This window comes from Anneissia japonica, unplaced genomic scaffold, assembly GCF_011630105.1.
Source record: "Anneissia japonica isolate Jap-2015-1 unplaced genomic scaffold, ASM1163010v1 scaffold287738_len211916_cov219, whole genome shotgun sequence".
Lineage (NCBI taxonomy): Eukaryota > Metazoa > Echinodermata > Crinoidea > Comatulida > Comatulidae > Anneissia > Anneissia japonica.
The window spans coordinates 109635-130062 of NW_022718514.1; the positions used below are offsets into that span (position 1 = coordinate 109635).

Here is a 20428-nt window from a genome sequence, read left to right on the forward strand (position 1 = left end):
GGTCGTGTGTGGTGGTGGACCGGTGAGCGTTTTTACAGAGGGCGCTAATCAGAGAAGCGTTCAATTCTAAGTTCCTTGGTGATGACAGTAATTTTTTTCTGCGATTTTACAGATTGAACCATTTTCTATAAGCAGAAGACCGAAGATCCAGAAACGATAACCTCAACATTTTTGATCGATTATGCTGGGAATAAAATAGATATAAATAGATTATAAAAATATTCAAATTAGATATAGAAAAATGGTTCGAGTGGGAACCCACGACCTCCAGTTACCTAGCCAGATGAAAACCTCTACAAGGAAATATCATAGGAGTGATTATTTGCTATCGTACCGAATTAGTTTTAATATTTTCTAATACTAACTTTATTGACAGTTCGCAAAATTGGTCTATACTATTTTTTAAAGAAGCGTTTGTTATACGTAGGTTACACTCATTGCTTAACAATGGGCTGAAAGCTTCAAATGAGCTTTCTTTGTTTTTATAGGTAGGCTAATAAGTAGGGTAAGGATGCTTTGATCTTTAGTTTATTCATAGCTATGTCACCTACTAGGGGTAATCTTTTGTTTGGTCGAACACTTTTGGTACTTGTGCATATAAGCTTGCAAATATGGATAATTTTTCATTCCTGATGATGACATAATTAATATCGAAATATTGAATCGTGACGTTGTTATGTGGGTATTTTATAGATTATTGAGAATAGTTAAATATCACCGAAAAAATAGATAAAATATGACTTTTGAATGACCAACAAAGACAACAACTGAAGACAATAGTTCGTCATTCGAAAAATTAATCTCAAAATCGAGTTGCCGTCCCCGGCGTTGTCAGTGACGTCGTATGATTTGTGTGCGATTTTTACCAATTAACCCCTAAGTAATAAATAGTTGAGCCATGTAGTACATTGCAAATCAACCCAGAAACCCGGTAGTTTGTTGAATGTTTATTGGTAGCGTCCCTTCTCTGCCAAAAATATTTTTTTGGCAGTTGCGTCCCCTTTGACATCGTGAGGGCATGATGAAGGCTGGTTACGATTTGGTGGCACATCGATTGAGTTTTCATTCATCTCGCCATGTAAGTCAGTGGAGTATCTAGATGTCTTGAAATGAGGGGTGAGGGGTGCATGCTGATAGGGCGCGAAGGTGAAGTGGGGTGGGGGGTCGATGATCAGTTGAGGGGCACTAATTCGCAAAATAAAGTGACTTTAGGTGATTTTTAACTACTTGATTTAAAACAAGTGTCAGTATAATCTTAGGCCCAGCATGTGGTTAACATAAGCAAGATATAGTGTCCAATGAAACTGTTTATCATCTTGATACCTTCCGACGAAAATTGACCCTACCGGCGTCACCACGGCGTCCCCACCGATCGATCTAACGTAACGTTGATATGTAGGTGTTTTACAGATTATTGAGAATGGTAATATCACCGAAAAAATAGATAAAATGACAGTTGAATGACCAACAAAGACAATTGAAGACAATAGTTCGTCATTAGAAGTTATTTAGTATAACTTTATTCGGAAAATTAATCTCAAAATCGAGTTGCCGCCCCAGGCGTTGTCAGTGAGGTCGTATGATTTGTGTGCAATTTTTACCAATTAACCCCAAAGTAAAAAATAGTTGAGCCATGTAGTACATTGCAAATCAACCCAGAAACCCGGTAGTTTGTTGATTGTTTATTGGTAGCGTCCCTTCTCTGCCAAAAATAGTTTTTGGCAGTTGTGTCCCCGGTGACATCGTGAAGGCATGGTGAAGGCTGGTTACGATTTGGTGGCACATCGATTGAGTATTTTCATTCATCTCGCCATGTAAATCAGTGGCGTATCTAGATGTCTTGAAATGGGAGGCTGATGGGAGGGGGGTGCGCGAAGGTGAAGTGGGTGGGGGTGGGGCTCAATGATCAGTTGTGGGGCGCTAATTCGCAAAAGAAGGTGATTTTAGGTGATTTTTAACTACTTGACCGTGATTTGAAACCAGTGTCAGTATAATCTTAGGTAAGCATATGGTTAACATAGGCCTAAGCAAGAATTGAGTCCAATAAAACTGTTTATCAGTGGACCTTTCGGTTTAAGGCTAGATGAACTGAGGAAGTTAACCTTTTTGTTTTACTTCATTTTAATCACAAGTTTATCAGATAGGCCTAGGCCATCATTGTAGGCCTGTATTTCATATCAAAACCTACATTCCATTCTAATATTTTATAATCAATGAATTAATCATTCATTATCAATGTAGCTGTGTCGCAATTAGGCCGCAGCCTTGGAATTAAATTTTTAACTCATGAGTTTTGTTTTTGCTCATAGCAGAATAATTAGGCAAACAAATATATATACTTGTTTAGCGTCACCACCCCTACCTGAATTTTTCAAATAAATAAAATGAATATAGTCCAGGAAATTCTAATCAAAATAAGTATAGACCTATTTTAAGTGGATTAAAACAATGATTTCACCAACTAGGTGTAATATTTATTGTAGGCCTATTGAAAATGGTTAATTTTAACACATTTTATTTGATTACTGATACTGTAGAATTTAAAAAAAAACAAAACAAAAAACCCTCCACTCCCCACCTAAAATTGTGTTGTGATGTGACGCTAAACAAGTAATTTTGTTAATTTGGCCTTAGGCCTACTTGTTATCGAAAATATTTCGAACTCATTGTTTACGAACTCTGTTTCAAATTTTGACTCTGTACTTTGTTGTAAAAAATATAGATAGGCCTATATGTTGTATTCTTCGCAACCTAATACTAGATTTCTCGGCTGTGAAAAAAACAAAAACAAAAAAAAAAACAACGCATGTACTGTTTTGCCAACATTTTTTGTATAGCCCCCTCAATGTGTCATAGTTACTACATTCCAGTTTTACAATTTCCATTTTGTTCGGATTTTCTGGTTAGCCTAGCTACATGGATATCTTTAAATTAAGATTAAATAAATTGGTTCTTTATTGATTTGTATAAGATTTATAAGAAGATTATCTGTACAAGATGGTAAGTTTTATTGAAATCAACTAGCCATCTAGGCTATCTGACCAGAGAGAATTAATCTTTCTGTCCGCCTGGGCTGGCATCTGCCCTCCTCGGCGTCCATAGCAACGTACGTAGGCTAGGCCTGGGGACATAGGCCTAGTAGTACCTCAGTCCTGAACCTATACCTAGCTAGGGCCTAGGCCTGGCTCGGTTACTGATGTATAATAAGGCTAGTAAGCGTAGCCCTAGGGGTGTACTCTTATCGGAGATAATGCATTAGCTAGACTGTTCAGTGTTGGTAGAGAACAGTATAATAATTAACCCAACAACATGAAAGTGTTAAATTGGGGGGGGGGGGGGGGGATGATAACCTGGCAGGGATGGAGGGCAGTGTTTAGTTTAGATATTAATTATATTAGATAGCAGCCATATGTACGTGCTTGGAAAAAATATTGTTGTGCCTCCGCCCATGAAAGTTGTCCAGAAATTTATGTGCGTAAATCTGGAAAACATTTTATTTTATTAAATTTAGCATAACTCTGTAAATATTCAACCAATTTTTGTCATCTAAACTGTAGATCTCTCTTTCCATTGAATTAATGTGAAACTATCTTTGAAGTCAATTGAGAGATATAATTTTTTGTGTGCTCCTAGCTACCTTTAAACAAGTCGGAATCACCCAAATGATAATGCAACTGAATAGGACCCAAGAAGCTTAGAGATTAAAATAAGTTTATGGTCAAACACTAGAGTGGGATTATTCCACACTTAACTAAACATCAAACCTAATCACACTGGTTGGTTAACCAAAACATTTTAAATATTAAAGTATTTTAATACTTTCTAATATTTTTTTATTTAATAATTTTTCAATATGGTGTGTTTATTCATCTAATTCTAATAATCTTTCAACGTAATAATTTCTTAAATCGCTTTAAACAATTCTTAGAGTTAAAAAGGTATTTTCTTTAGGCCTCTTTACTGAATCTTAATAAATAGTTATCTAATTCTTTTTTTTATTAATACCTTATCTGTCATACTTTCAGATGCTGTCAAGGCAGAAGCCGGCCACTGGGCCAGGCAGTACAACACCCACTTCACAAGAAAGCAAGAAGAAGAAAAAGATGCCCACTCTTGATGAATTCCTGCAGCTGAGGGACTATACGGGAGCTATTACTCTCCTAGAGGTAAAGCAATTTCAACCTCATACAAAATTATCGCCTTGCTACAGTATTTAGATGACACCAGCCTTGAAGTTTTTCACCCGGTTTAAAGCCAATTTCATGGCCCTCCACCCACCCATATCAACTCACTTTTCCATTCTTAAAATCTACTCTAATTATTTATTTAGAGTTTACCAATGAACGCACCCACCCTCAAAATGTCTATCACCCACCCTTATTTTTCTTCAGCTACAACCCTGTTTTATTTTACAACCTGAGACAACTATAACCATTAATTTTGTTGATAAAAGTAAATTCCTGTTTATGTTCTCTGTGTTATTTTCATTAAGTGATTAACATTACTTATTTCTTTAATAGTTCACTAGGAGTAGCGGTAAGGGGAATGAGGAGCAAGATTCCTGGATAGCTTACTGTGCATTCCACTTGGGTGACTACAAAAGAGCCATGGAAGAGTATGAGAGACTGACCAGAAAAGAAGCATGTAACCCAGACCTGTGGTCCAATCTTGGCTGCTGTTACTTCTTCCTTGGGATGTATGACGAGGCTGATAAAGCAGCTTCAAAAGGTATACTTAAGCTCTGTCTAGACTATCAAATTTTATTCGACAAAAAAATGTGACATGCCTAAATATGGTCATGATGACATCACATCATGACCATATATAGGCACATCATGACTATATATGGGCATAAGTTGACTGTGGACAAAGCTTAAGTGAACAAGATTGTATGTCCATAAATATATAAATGCTATGAAATATAATAACATGACTGAGAATTATTAGCTCCTCCTTGGAACCCATGAAGGTGCATTTACACTGAGTCCAAATTTTGGTATCGGAAAGCCAACCGAAGCAATCAGAAAATCAATCAGTGTGTAAGAATAGAGACGCTGGTGTTTAATGCTTCCGAAATGTGGTCCAAATTTTGGTTCGGAAACGATGACTCTTCTTGGATTTTCCTTTAAAAAAATATAAAAAATACTTTGATATGTCAAAAGAAAGAATCCAAAATTTCAGCTTCAATTCCCAAGCGGTATTTAAGTTGTGAACTTTTGAAATTTAGGAGCCACGCCCCCTTTTTCGTTCTGGTAATGGCTCCCTTAACTTTGGTTTTTACCGTTGTCTTATAAACGCTGATACACTGAGACGCTGATACACTGAGACGCTGATACACTGGGACGTTGATACGCTGAGACAAAGATGACGTCATTGAAATTCACCGCAAAGTCATAATGCACTGAGTGGAATCGAAAGTGCAGGGTTCTCAAGTACTACGACTTTAAAATGACTACAGTGGGAAAGAACTGAACAAAATAGTTAATAAATAAAAAAGGAAAGTAATGAAAAGAAAAGTCCCTTGAATTAACTTTGACTTTGTTTTCAGCTCCAAAAAGCAGCTTACAGAACAGACTGCAATTCCATTTATCACAAAAGGTAAGAATTTATATCCTTTAAAAAATTAATTTAAATAATTAAAATAGGTTTTTTTTATTTATTTTGGGTAGAGCAGCTTAGCTCAGTCAGCTATTCTCGTGGTAGCCACTGTGTGTATGCTGTACCATGGAGATCTCTAGGTCCCCGGTTCAATTCCCATCGCTGCTTCTCCTTGTGTTTCAGCTGGAGGTCTGCATTACAAGTTAAAATAGCGCACCGTCTTTCGGATGAGATGTTTAAGCTCTTGGTCCCGTGTGCATTTATGGCCCATGTGCAGTTAAAGAACGCAGTACACTCTCCGGAAAAGAGTAGGGAATTGTCTCCCGGTGTACTGTCCAATCACCGCCAGAAGGACCTCACTGGAAATAAGTATACTAGACTTCTGTGGGCTATCCTTGGTGTTTACACCGAATAAGTCCAGTCCAATCTAATTACAAGAACACCTACTTATTATTTTTTAGCAATAATATTTTACATGAATGTTGTTGGTTTGGATATTTCATGCCCTGGTGATGGTGCATAACATTTGTTTCATATTATTAATTACTTAGTTCAATGATGAGAAGCGATTGATGGGTTACCACCAAGAACTTCAAGACAAGATTGAAGATCAGCTAAGCTTGGCATCAATCCACTATCTCCGTAGCCACTACCAAGAAGCGATAGACATCTACAAGAGAATATTACTGGACAATAGGTGCTTCATATTATATATACACACCATGGATATTATTGTTATATATATTATTGTGGAAGGCACTCTACATATACTCTACCTTTACCAACACAATAATTTTTTTTATTATTTGGCCTAATACAAACTTTAATTGCAATAACTTTTTTGCTTCTCCCAAGGGACTCGCTTGCATTGAATGTATACGTAGCACTTTGTTACTACAAGTTGGACTACTATGATGTGTCTCAGGAGGTTCTTGCAGTTTACTTGCAGAACTTCGCTGACAGTGCTGTGGCACTGAACCTCAAGGCTTGCAATCATTTCAGACTCTACAACGGTAAAGCAGCAGAGGTACGTATTTAAAAATATCGGTAATCTAAAGCCAGGCACTCAATGTCTCTTACGACAGTCGTACGGTCATACGACGGATCCATCTTCACTCCCTGTGAGCGTTAGACGGCGTGACACTGTCCATATTTGGCCAAATCACATGTTTTTGTTAAATAAAATGTGATAGTCTAGTACAGGGCTTCATTTTATTTCCATTGTATGCCATGATGTTGACAGGAACCTTTAGGTAGACTCAAACTGCATTGAAATACATATGTAAATTATTAACACTAAACTATTTCAAATGAATTTTCTCCATCAGGCTGAGCTGAAGAACTTACAAGACCTTGCATCACCTTCATTTGCATATGCTCAAGATCTCATCAAGCACAACCTGGTTAGTTTTTTAATTGATTATTAATTAGGCTAGTGGTTGTCAAATGCCAATGATCAAAATGTCCTGGCACTTCGGCTCAAAACACCCAGACATTAAAAACAGATACACAAAATGGGTCATTAACTCATGAACAAAATTGAAGTAAAATATTTAAATGATACTTAGAATTCACTCTCTTTACTAGCTGTCACGTCTGACAAAAGATTTATTGCCTTTAGTAAATTTCATAAACAACGAAACACTGGAATTAAAGAATGCAGACCATCTTCAAAGTTCCACAACAATGATTTGACTTGATAAATAGTATGTTTAATAGTAACAGTAATAGTAACATCACCAACACGATTAATTCAGGCTACCAATCCTCTTATAACGTATAGTTATGAATTGTTCTCTCCCGGTTCCAATAGACAATATCATAACATTCTTTACTGTTTTCAAGGGGATATGTATATAAATTTTCATATAAATAACATTTTTCATAAATCACAATTCCAATAATATACAATTGAGATGGCCTTTAAGGAAGCTAACTGTTACCAATGGTTTATTAGTAGTATATATTCTCATCATGATGTCACCAGTTGATTATAGAGCCACTCCATTATATTGTTGCTGACAAACAACTTTTCTTTACTTCAAATTGATATTATTTTATTGCACAAGGTGGTTTTTCGTGGAGGAGAGGGTGCACTTCAGATTTTACCACCACTGATTGATGTGATTCCGGAAGCAAGATTAAATCTCGTAATCTATCATCTACGACAAGGTAAATGGCTTTGTATAGTTACTTCACTTAACAAACAGTTTGAATACCAGACCGGGGTCCCAAGTCTCAAGCAAGTAGCGGGGTCTCTTGCAAGTCGGGACAGCATTTCAAAATTCAGTGAGCAAGCGTGAATCTCCCGGAACATAATCCATCTGGATTGGATCTGTCTCTTATACACATCTAGATGTGTATAAGAGACAGTTATTGTGGAAGTGTAATGTAATTTATATAGCACTTTATACCGAAGTCCCAAAGCGCTTGAGGTGTGGACTAGCTCGCAGAGTACATCACTCGTCGTAATAGCTCAGTTGGTAGTAGAGTACCCAAACGGTAATCAGAAGGTCTTGGGTTCAAATCCCAATGGGTACATACATTTTTCTCAAATGTTGATTATCACCCTTAATTATCACCAGGAGAGATGTATCTCCATACCAAAGTTACTATATGATTTGCTGATGATAAAAATAGTGATAATGTAATAACAGTCACGATGACAATGAAAACTATAATGGCAAAAAAAAGAACAATAAAACTATAATGGCAAAAGAAACCCAATAATTATATTTTACATATTAAAAAAATGTTTACTGTAAGATGGTTTTCAATGACAGACGATGTGAATGAGGCTTATGCACTGATAAAGGACGTTGAGCCAACGACACCGCAGGAGTACATCTTGAAAGGTGTAGTCAACGCCACTCTGGGTCAGGACACACAATCTGTGAGTGCTACACTCTGCCATTGATTTGATTTCTTCATCTGTTTGCTTTTTTCTTAACAATAAACAAGAATATATATTATATTTCTTATTGAATTTGTAAATCTAATTATTGAATTGTGTTATAACTTTTTTTAATTCAAATTGTATTTTTATAATCTTTAATCTATCGCATATAGGCTTTTCGAAGCATTGTTTCTTTTTTTTTTCTGAAATTTCGATTGTGTAATTTAGGGTTGGATATGCAATTTGTAGGCTTTCATTTGCATTTAAAGACGAATTTCCAGTATACATTAATGTTATATTTGGACAATAAAGATTGATTTGGTATAAATAAAAAATTATTACTTTTAAAATATTGGATATTTAGGCTTCTAGGTTCCAACATAGGTTCTGTCAGAATAAACAAATTAAAAGTACAAGTAGCAGAGATCCCAAGTCTCCCGAAAATTCGCGGGTTCTCCCGATTTTTGAGGCCGTCTCCCGCCCTCCCGATTTTTATTAATATCTCCCGATTTTTTTTAAATATCCTGAAAATTTCACGAAAAATGTGATTTCCACGATGTCATAGAGCAATGTAACAAAATTTCTTATCTTAAGCCAATATACTATGGCACTCGCTCAGCCATAAAATGTCATAAACAAGGCCAGGGAGTTGTTATTTAAGTTGTTTATCAAAATAACAACTCCAGGGCAAGGCAGGCCTAGTCCGTGGTGTTTATCCTCCATGTTACGATCTTTTGCATCCAGTGCCAACCTCATTCAATGAGATGGCTGTCAGTTGAGTAAATAAATTTCAACAAATTAACGAAATCAGAAATCACTTGGGAATGGATGGGGCCCCAAGTTTTCGCCGCGAAGATTTGGAACAGAATCGGTGCATAAAAAATACTTTTTCTTTCAAGTAAGCTTCAGTTCTTTAATAAAAATACTACAAAAATTATAGTTAATAGGTTTTGGAACTAAGCAGTCTTCCGAAAAATGAAGTTTATTTTATATCGATCCCGAAATACATGTAGGGCTTAGGCCTAGGCTGGCTCTATCTGCAACACTACAGGGTATGTACTGTATGTGTGTTGGGTGGGCGTCTGTGTGTAGTGGTGGTTGTGACTCTGCGGTATTAGGCCTAGTTACGCATGTATAGATGGAGCCTAGCGAGGCAGGATTTAATGTTTTTTTCATGGCATTATGTACCAGTTATTATAGGCTAGACATATATAAATGCCGACTTAAAACATTTAGTATGATTTACTAACTAAATTAAAATATATATATATTTTATAATTTTTCAGTAAAACGTGTGAATCTTGCAAGTTGCAGTTACCTTGCTAGAATTCTATGTTCTTTGATGAGATGTAATAAATCAGCCGTAGCTTCTAACATGCCAATGAACCAAGCAAAGCCTTGTTGACTGCTGCCAAGAATGCTTTACTAGCTAAATGCTAAATAAATAATATTTATAAATTTATATTTTAGGCCAACTGCAATGTGTAAACAAATGTACGATTTTTACCAGGAAGTGTATGCTGAGTCAAATCATTCACGCGTTAATTGGAGCACTCGCAGAATAATGTCACTTGCATTTCACTCGTGAAACACACGCACAATACACACGAGTAATGTCGAATGTTCGGTAATCAGTACTGTAAAATTGTTAAATAAAAGTAAACAAATTGATGAAAATTGTTTGTTTTCGTCATTTTGTGTAATACTTTCATGTTGCACAGCGCGTTGTAAGGCGTCACAGCGCGTCGCTACAGGAGGCGATAGCTTCATGAAAAAAATCTCCATATTTTTTGGTTTTCAAACTTGGGATCTCTGAAGTAGTGAAGTATGGTGCATGGTACACCCCTTAAATAATCTGGAAAATAAAATTTATGTATGTAAAATGATCAATATAACATTTAAAAAGTGACGATAAATCATTGTTATGTTTACATTTTAGAGAGAACATTTGAAAATTGCTCAGCAATACTTTCAACTAGTTGGGGGCTCTGCAAGTGAATGTGGTAAGGTTAATATTAAGCAGTGTATGAGTAGCAGTGCGTGTGTAGCAGTACATGTGCAGTTCATGTGTAGCAGTACTTGAGCAGCAGTGCATGTGCTGCCGTGCAAGTGTAGCCGTGCATGTGTAGCAGTGCATATGTACTGTATCATTGCATGTGTAGAAGTGCGTGTGTAGCGGTGCATTTGTATTCATGTGCTTGTGTTGCAATGCTTGTGTAATATTTTGTGTTTAACAAGGTGTTTAGAGAAGTACATAATAAAACAATACTTAATTTTCTTGTTTCAGACACAATACCTGGTCGTCAGTGCATGGCATCATGTTTTTTTCTCCTGAAGCAATTTGAAGATGTCTTGATTTATCTGAACTCAGTCAAGGTAAGACTTTCTTTTTATACAGGTCTCCAAGGACCACTTTTAGGGACCTGGGTTTCCATGGTTTTTGGCAGCTTTGGTCTCTAATTAGAATATTTAAAAAGTTGTTCATTTGGGACCAAAGAAAAGTGGTCTTTAATTGGAGGGAGACCTGTATTTCCATTGTAGTGATAAAAGTGAGTCTCACCAGTTTGTGGTTAAATTTAATATACTGTACTCAGTAATTATGTTATTACATTCTTGTTTTTGGCATTTGTATTTTTCAGAGTTACTTTTATAATGATGATAGTTTCAACTTCAACTATGCACAAGCTAAAGCTACAGCAGGCAACTACAAAGAAGCGGAAGAGGTAAGGTGTATACTGTAGCCTTTAGCCAGTAAATTTGCATCAAGCAAAAATTAGATACTTGAAATATTTACTTTGTGAACATTATGGTCAGATTCACCCTAAAGCCCTAGTATCCAGATTAGGAGTAAACTGTTAGCACCTGTGTGAGAATGCCAGATCAGTTAGCGCTGTCCGTTACCAGGATCTGGATACGCTAACAGTTAGTGAGCACTATCTGCTAGCAAGTTCAACGTGTTCCTATTATTTCCATTTTCGTAAACTGCACATTGAAACTTTGTTTAAGAACTATAGCAAATACTATACATTCCTATATTATTAATCTGTATGCATCTTGAAACTTGGTTTATGCGCTATAGCAAATACTATACATTCCTATATTATTAATCTGTATGCATCTTGAAACTTGGTTTATGCGCTATAGCAAATACTATACATTCCTACATTATTAAGTTGTATGCATCTTGACTTTGCTTATGTGTTATAGCAAATTTATATACATTACATTACTAAATTATACATTTATTAAGTAGTATGCATTTTGTAATTGACATGGAAAATATTGAATTTCTTGGTCTCATCTTTTCTCCTCAGATTTTTCTGCTAATTCAGAATGAAAAGATTAAAAAGGACTACACATATTTGAGCTGGCTTGCGAGATGCTGTAAGTAGTACTGACATCTCTATGAGAAAGTATTCCTTCAATTAATATTCAGCTGAATAGTAACTTTGAGCTCTCACTAACCAAAGACAGCCCCAGGACTGAAAGGTGCCCTCTCATGGGATATTTATTAGCATTTTGCTTCATACATTAGCCAAGCAGTGCCTTTTTAAGGGAGACTAGTGTGTAAAGAATATAAAAATACTTACGTAAAATGTTGAATATGCCAGAGTTGGTGGGCTTTACCCCAGGGCCCTGAAAAAGCCACAGCCAGGCCCCTCGGCCCACTTTGTTACGCCACTGAATACTACTAATGAGCACATGATGTAACTATAATAACATTTCAAGTTGAAGTATCAATATTATTAGCACAATCATTTCTGTTGTTACATGGACACATTTCACCCACAATGAATCTTGCTTTTTTTTACTGTATGTATATGGCAAAGCGTATAAATTTATTTTAATTCTACAGTAATATTTATGGTGATTTTTTTTTTGTTCTCAGACATAATGAACCGTAAAGCTCGACTAGCATGGGAGCTGTACCTGAAGATGGAGACGTCTGGTGAATCATTTAGTCTTCTGCAGCTGATTGGAAATGATTGTTACAAGGTTAGAATTGCGTTCTATTAGTGTTTGCTATTTATTCCTCTCTTTATGTTTCATTTTTATGTTCCGACTACTTGCAGACCAATCAATTGTTCACTGCAGCTCAAAATAAATAACATATTAGACCATTTATTCTGGTGGTGTTCTTTTTTGTTTTGGAACGCACATAGAGATGGATACTACAAGTGCACAGCTATTATTCAACCCTGGTGTGTTTTATGTATATTTAATCAGTGTAATTGTTCTTTTAGATGGGCCAGTTTTATTACGCTGCCAAGGCATTTGATACGTTAGAGAGACTTGATCCAAACCCTGAATACTGGGAAGGTAAACGAGGAGCCTGCGTCGGTGTGTTTCAACAGATTATAGCCGGCCATGAACCAAGGTAAGCTGCAACTTTTTCATCTTTTAATGACTCTTCAATGTGCCAAGTACCAGGCGTTATGCTTACTGATGTAGTGGTGGTTTGAATTCAAATGCTTGTTAAAAGTTACTCCATAAACAAACTGTACATTGTTACATTGTAGCAGTAAATAAACTGTAATATTGTCTCTTTGAACACTTATTACTGCACCCACTATGGGATATTTGGAAAGTATCAATACTTGGGCCTAATTTACAAACTTCCTGTTCGTATTTCAGAGAAACTCTCAGAGACATTCTGCAAATCTTAAGAAACACTGGAAATCCTCAAGTTGAGTACATCATCCGAGCCATGAAGAAGTGGGCAAAAGATAACCATGTTCCAATTAGCTAGTTGTGATGTTAAAGTACATTACAACTATGTGGACTACTAGATGCTGTGTAAGGGATTCAGTTGGAAACTTGCCTGCAAAATACCTACTTGATTTTAGATGACATTTTGACCTATACTGCTTTCAATAATCCTTGTTAGGAGTTTTACTATAATTTGCTATGGATTGCTTCTTTTTTTCTAATTTTGCAAAACAATTATAATAATAATACTCAAACATTTATAAGGCGCCAATTCCAAGAATGATCAAAGGCGTGAGCATTATTACCCCTGGTTACTAGATAACGTACAATGGCAAACCAGCACAAAGTGCAACTTCCTCTGCTCCCTAGGGAGTATCCCTAGGCGTTAGCGCATGAAACTATGAACATTCAATGCCACAACATCCAACCAGGTACCCATTTATACTCCTGGGTAGAGAGAGGCAAACGTAGATAAAGTGCCTTGCCCAAGGACACAAGCTTACTGATGTAGTGGTGGTTTGAATTCAAATGCTTGTTAAAAGTTACTCCATAAACAAACTGTACATTGTTACATTGTAGCAGTAAATAAACTGTAATATTGTCTCTTTGAACACTTATTACTGCACCCACTATGGGATATTTGGAAAGTATCAATACTTGGGCCTAATGCTTTTTACTTAATGTTTTTTCAATATTAATTTACAAACTTCCTGTTCATATTTCAGAGAAACTCTCAGAGACATTCTGCAAATCTTAAGAAACACTGGAAATCCTCAAGTTGAGTACATCATCCGAGCCATGAAGAAGTGGGCAAAAGATAACCATGTTCCAATTAGCTAGTTGTGATGTTAAAGTACATTACAACTATGTGAACTACTAGATGCTGTGTAAGGGATTCAGTTGGAAACTTGCCTCCAAGTACCTACTTGGTTTTAGATGACATTTTGACCTATACTGCCTTTCAATGATCCTTGCTAGGAGTTTGACTATAATTTGCTATGGATTGCTTCTTTTTTTCTAATTTTGCAAAACAATTATGATATCAAATAGATTAAATATTCATTTTTGGATTAACTGAGTGATATCACCATGAATATAAACTTACATTTCAGCCCTCCAGCTGAAACCCAAGCAGAGTAGCGATGAGAATTGAACGGGGGAACAAAAGATTTTGATGATTCAGCGCATACAGAGTGGCTACCACCACTGTAGTTGACTGATCTACCTGCTGTGAAATTAAATAACAGGCTGACAAATGGTTTTGTTTAGAATCAAAACGATATAGGTAGTAGGTCGAATAAGGTCTGCAAAATAATTTAAAAAAAAAGAAGTTGTCATAGGCATAGGCATAGACAAAAACTATGGTCCAAACATAGTTCTTTGTGATGCAATTGTAAAAATACAGTAGTTAAATATACCTTTCAACCAATCGGTTGTCTAGGTTCTTTAAAAAATATTCTCCCAATTAACATGATATTCTGCTGCTTTCATTGGATTGACCAATTAATAAATGTTTCATTTAATTAACCGTCCGAATCGCCGTACAGTCTTCATAGTTCACATAAGGTTTGTTAATACATGTATTATGTGTTACTTAATCCTCGGGTTAGTCCTGTACTATAAGTTGAATGTTTATTGACGAGACCTGTCATTCTGTTCTAGGTTACACCTTGGAATTCATTCAATTCAACGCGAGCTTTTGATGTGATGTAAATTCTTGCATATTTAAACAAACCTTGAATGTACAGTATTTAATTAAATGAATGTTAGTCTAAAAGAAATACTATCTGTTTTTGTACTTTTTCTTGTTTCAATAAAACACAATTCAGATATTGAAGTTTGAACATAAATATATTCTTGCCTTCTCACCAGCGCCTGGTAGACAATCCTTGGTCTCCAAGCATAAACTGTCTGACTCAGCACGGTTTTGGCATAGGTCTTCTGCTTAATTGCCTATGTCCTGACTGTCTACAGAAGTGACCCTTCGAGTTCCTAAACATGGAATAAACACTTAAGACGTCTTTCCGAGATTATTTATCTTGGAAAGACGAATTCCAAGATAACGGATCTTGGAAAGACAGATAAATTATCTTGGAAAGACGTGTTTACAATATAAATTATCTCGGTATTCCGTCTAAATTTCCAAGATACCTTATCTTGGAGTTCCGTCTTTCCATGATACAATTACTGTATCTTAGAAAGACGCCTTTTAATAAGTGTTTATTCCCTGTTTCCAAAATAATTATCTCCAATTTAGATGGATGAATAGTTTATGCTAATCTTCAAGTAAATTTACTGATAAGAAGATAGTTTTGATTATAATCTTACTGTATAGATCGAGCAGCTTAGCCCAGTCAGCTAACCACTGTGTATGCGCTGAACCGTGGAGACCTCTAGGTCTCCAGTTCAATTCCCATCGCTACCTCTCCTTGTGTTTCAGCTGGAGGGCTGAAAACAAGTTATAATAGCGCACCGTCTTTCGTCCCCCGCCCATACTCCTCCGAGAATCATCTAGTGTCTAGTCTTATTGGGCGGCCCACGAGACTCATTCCACGGGAACATCTCATAATCCTGTACAGTATGTACCAAAGTTGAAAGGTTAGGCCTACACTTTTACCTTCTTTATAGTACTAATATTTCCTTTTTACTTTCTTGTATTTCCTAGTCATTTCTCTCCTTTTCTGTTTTTATATCTGCTCATCATTTCTTCCTTACGTTTCCTTATCTTTCACTTGCATTACCTTATTACAATTTTATCATCTTTTTCTGGTTTCCTTATCCATTTATTCTAGTTTCCTGCTTTTACTTACCTATTCATGATTTCCTTTCTACTTACTATCTAATGCCGGATAGGCTTCCCTTAATAGCAGATGTGATTTTATAGACATTTTGAAAATATAATAAGCTCACTGGATCCATGTCCATGCTGGATATAGTTGTGAAAGCAGACACTTCCTCAAGTAATATTTTGTAAATAATCCGGTGTAAATCTTTCAGAATGTTGTTGATATGTGCATATTTTGTGATTACACTTGCAGCAAAATTTTGAATTAAAGCCGGTGTATATATGTTTGTGGAAGCCAATATTGCAAGGAGTTCCCCCATGTCTCCAATAGAAGAGATGATCAGATGACGAGATCCTGGACCCCATGTATCATTCACAAATCAGACTGTAGGTAGGCCACAATAATATTGTACAATATTTGTTTAGTTTGGGCATAAATTAGGTGAAATATAATTTGCTTTCAAAAGATGTTCATTCTGTGGTTCCATAGCACTCAGTAACTCAATAAAACAGTCAGTCGAAATTCATTGAGCCTTTATTATAAAAAGTATGTATAAAGACAATGACAATAAGTTACTTTACAACATGTATTCAACACAACGTCTTGAGAACAGAATCAACAAATACTGGCATCTGAATTACTTCATTAACACTAACAGATCAACAGTTTGTGATATATAAAGTTCCATGCCAACTTTGAATGAAACGCATTTCTTCAATCAACAATAACGGTGCCTCAGGACTGAAATCAATTTATGCATTTTATGTTTTCAAAACATATTTCTTAATGCTACTTTTAATCTACTATATCTTACATACTTTCATTGAAGCTGAGGTAGCTGGCCTAAAATGTGTAGGTAAATTATATACATCAAAAATAACAATGATGTGGGAAACAATACAAATTTCATGAACAACAGCTAAAAAGTAAAATGCAAGTAGAGTAATCAGCCAGAAATATAACCACAGCTTTCGGACAACACCAGTCCTTCTGTGACGAATGAGTGAGAGAATAAAAAGCCAAATGGTATAGGGTCAGAATTCAGGCAAGAGTGATTAGAAACTGCAGGCTAGGTGAGATAGGGCAGTGAGCATTAATAAACAGCATGCAGAAAAAAATGAACAAGAAAGCTAAAACTAAACTTTTGAGGATTGCCTCAATGAATAAGCCAAAATACAGTACATTTATTATACACATGGAACTCATCTTCAACCACAAAGTAGTCTTGTACCAGATATCAAGTCAATTTCACTCAAGTATACACTACAAATATTTACATTTTTTACTAATGCATACAAGGATGGAGATTGGAGTTGTATTAGCAGGAATTGAACCCAGGAATCTAAGATTTGAAGGCAAGCACCTTAACCATCAAGTCACGGCTAAGCTTACACTACTCAAAGATATTCTTACTGTACATTGGTTTGAAGATAGAAAACAATGGAACAAGTACTTTTACGGATTTGTTGTACAGACGTACTTAAATCAACCTACCTGGGGAGGATGCAGGAGTGTGAGATCGCACCCCCATCCCCCTCCCCCACTCAATTGGATAAGGAAAATTAATTGTTGTATTGTTGATAATTATTTTTATCATCATAAACACAGTACAGGTATGATATTTAGAGTATGGAAGTGAAATTTTCGGTCACCTTGAGGTCCATATTCACTCGCGCTCTCCCTACCGCCTAATCCTGCATCCGTCCCAGATCTACTATAAGTACTTAACTATGCCATCTGAAGGAACCACAGTAGTTTGAGAAATACAAAATCATAGTAATCATAAAGAGCTGTTTCTGTGCTTGTTAAACGCATTATATTCATTCTGAAATACTTTAACATCTTAAGTTTAAACAAAAATACTGACCCTTTTGTTTTAACGCTCAAAATATAATATCTGTTGCACATTTTTGGAGACATCTGTTTTCATCGAAACATTTTCTTACAGGATCAGGAGATCAAATTACATAATTTAATTATCCAGGTACAGTAACTACTATCAATGAATCATAATTATATTTATATAATATATACATATGTAATTTATTGAATAGACACCTTCAAACTTTTCAATAACAAATGGAAAGTGATCAAATCTCACAAAAAAAAAAAAAAAATTAAAAATTTGATTACAGTACTTTCTGGAGCAAGTCTAAAAATTGTCACCAGTTTAGTGATTCTACCCCAAATAAATAGAGCCCTTTATTAAACTTTAAGAAAAAAAACTCAGAGACAGTAATTATTAAGGGGAAATCAGATCAGCAGTTTGAATTCCCTGAATACTTTTAGAACACAAATATATTGTTGAAGATGACCCAATGAAGTTTGCAATGTTGAAAATCAAGGATGTTCATTTGTGTTAGCTAAAACTCTAAACATTGGTCAAATACTCTTCCATTAGGTCCCCAATTAGGTTACAGGCCTGTAAATAGGTTCCAGATTATGACGATACTTGCCAGATATTTTAGTGGAAGACAAATTATGAATATGTATGATGGGCAAGCCCTACACCCTGAGAAACACATGTTTAAAGACCTGTCCTGACTACCAAATTCTTTTGACAAAAACATGTGACATGCCTAAATATGGTCATGATGACATCATGACTATATATGGACACATTATGACTATATATGAGCATACAACAGTTTTTTGTCAAGGAACATTTGAGTGTGTGGACAAAGCTAATAAATTGTAATCTCAACTGGTACTGTATTTAATTTTCAAAAGCACCCTTATTACATAAATTCAAAATTCCTGCCATGTTTGTAATGATTTAGCATGACACTGAATACTATAAACTTAATCACATAAATTTCTTGTAATCCATTTTTAAAAATCCAAATCATAATTAGAGCATTTGTGACATTTACAGTACTAAAAGGAAGATAAATTCCCTACTTACTAAGATAGCTTTTTGTATCACAAAGCATAAATCACTACTCTATGGTTTCTGGTAAGCATACTTTCAAGTCATCATATTACACATACAAATTTCTGCATTTAAATAATAAGCTACAAAAATATAATTTACAAACATTTTTTACAGAGACAAATCCATTAAGTACAGAACTTAAAACCAGACTTATCTGTTAAGTTTTTATTATCAAGGTATCAATGTTTTGTGTCACAGTAATTAAATGCTTTTAATTTGTTTGCATAAATGGAATTAAAAAACAAATGTTGTAAGAGTAGCAAATGATTAACTCATTGTAAGCAGTGTAATAATAGCCACAGCATCATAGCTATAGCAATAATGTACATTAGGGCAGCAGCAGGTAACATCACTGTAACTGGCTGTAGCAATACCTGTATCATTAGGGCAGCAGCTAGTAACATCTCTGTAACTGGTTGTAGCAATATCTGTATCATTAGGGCAGCAGCCGGTAACGTCACTGTAACTTGCTGTAGCAATATCTGTAACATTAGGGCAGCAGCTAGTAACATCATTGTAACTGGTTGTAGCAATATCTATATCATTAGGGCAGCAGCAGGTAACATCACTGTAACTGGCTGTAGCAATACCTGTATCATTAGGGCAGCAGCTAGTAACATCTCTGTAACTGATTGTAGCAATATCTGTATCATTAGGGCAGCAGCCGGTAACGTCACTGTAACTGGCTGTAGCAATATCTGTAACATTAGGGCAGCAGCTAGTAACATCATTGTAACTGATTGTAGCAATATCTGTATCATTAGGGCAGCAGCCGGTAACGTCACTGTAACTGGCTGTAGCAATATCTGTAACATTAGGGCAGCAGCAGGTAACATCATTGTAACTGGCTGTAGCAATATCTGTAACATTAGGGCAGCAGCTAGTAACATCATTGTAACTGGTTGTAGCAATATCTGTATCATTAGGGCAGCAGCCGGTAACGTCACTGTAACTTGCTGTAGCAATATCTGTAACATTAGGGCAGCAGCTAGTAACATCATTGTAACTGGTTGTAGCAATATCTATATCATTAGGGCAGCAGCAGGTAACATCACTGTAACTGGCTGTAGCAATATCTGTAACATTAGGGCAGCAGCCGGTAACATCAATGTAACTAGCCACAACTGGTTTAAAAATAAGAATCCCAATAATAGTGAATTAGGCAGTACACTGGAAGATAGATCTTTTCTATAGAGTGTATTGCCTTACTGCGTATAATGTACATGTACACTAGAGCATATAAGGCTAATGGCTTAAATGTCTCATCCAAGATGCTGTGTGCTATTGTAACTTGTACTTTGACAGAAACACAAGAGCAGCAATGAAACTATGGTCCAGATGCCAAAGTATTTGTAGCCCACACAGTGGCTACAAATAGTTTAGCTAAATAAGCTATTTACTGGATAGATTATGCAAAAAAGTATATTTCCTAAACATGACACAAAATCTTCAATATCTATTTTTGAAGATTTTTGGGCAAAAATATTTTTTTTCATACCAATA

The 20428-nt window shown here is 35.7% G+C and overlaps 2 protein-coding genes across 9 annotated transcripts in view; one reads left to right on the top strand and one right to left on the bottom strand.

The window, feature by feature from the left end:
• Positions 1-2849: 2849 nt before the first annotated feature.
• LOC117110556 (intraflagellar transport protein 56-like) lies at positions 2850-13697 on the top strand. The gene is made up of 16 exons (XM_033253317.1): positions 2850-3000; positions 4026-4166; positions 4521-4728; positions 5549-5598; positions 6150-6295; positions 6454-6625; positions 6927-7001; positions 7668-7770; positions 8382-8491; positions 10434-10497; positions 10782-10870; positions 11134-11217; positions 11809-11878; positions 12384-12490; positions 12739-12872; positions 13130-13697. The coding sequence occupies exons 1-16, from the start codon at positions 2998-3000 to the stop codon at positions 13242-13244; spliced, it is 1671 nt and encodes a 556-aa protein (XP_033109208.1). The 5' UTR covers positions 2850-2997; the 3' UTR covers positions 13245-13697.
• A 2809-nt stretch (positions 13698-16506) lies between these two features.
• The window catches only part of LOC117110552 (uncharacterized threonine-rich GPI-anchored glycoprotein PJ4664.02-like), a 37303-nt gene continuing 33381 nt past the window's right edge, over positions 16507-20428 (bottom strand). For 5 of the 8 annotated variants that reach the window (XM_033253312.1, XM_033253310.1, XM_033253305.1 and 2 more), the window contains exon 16: positions 16507-20049. The gene's annotated coding sequence lies outside the window, so the exon portion shown is untranslated. The remainder of the gene's footprint in view (positions 20050-20428) is intronic. The other 3 variants (XM_033253307.1, XM_033253308.1, XM_033253306.1) reach the window with 3 other exon arrangements.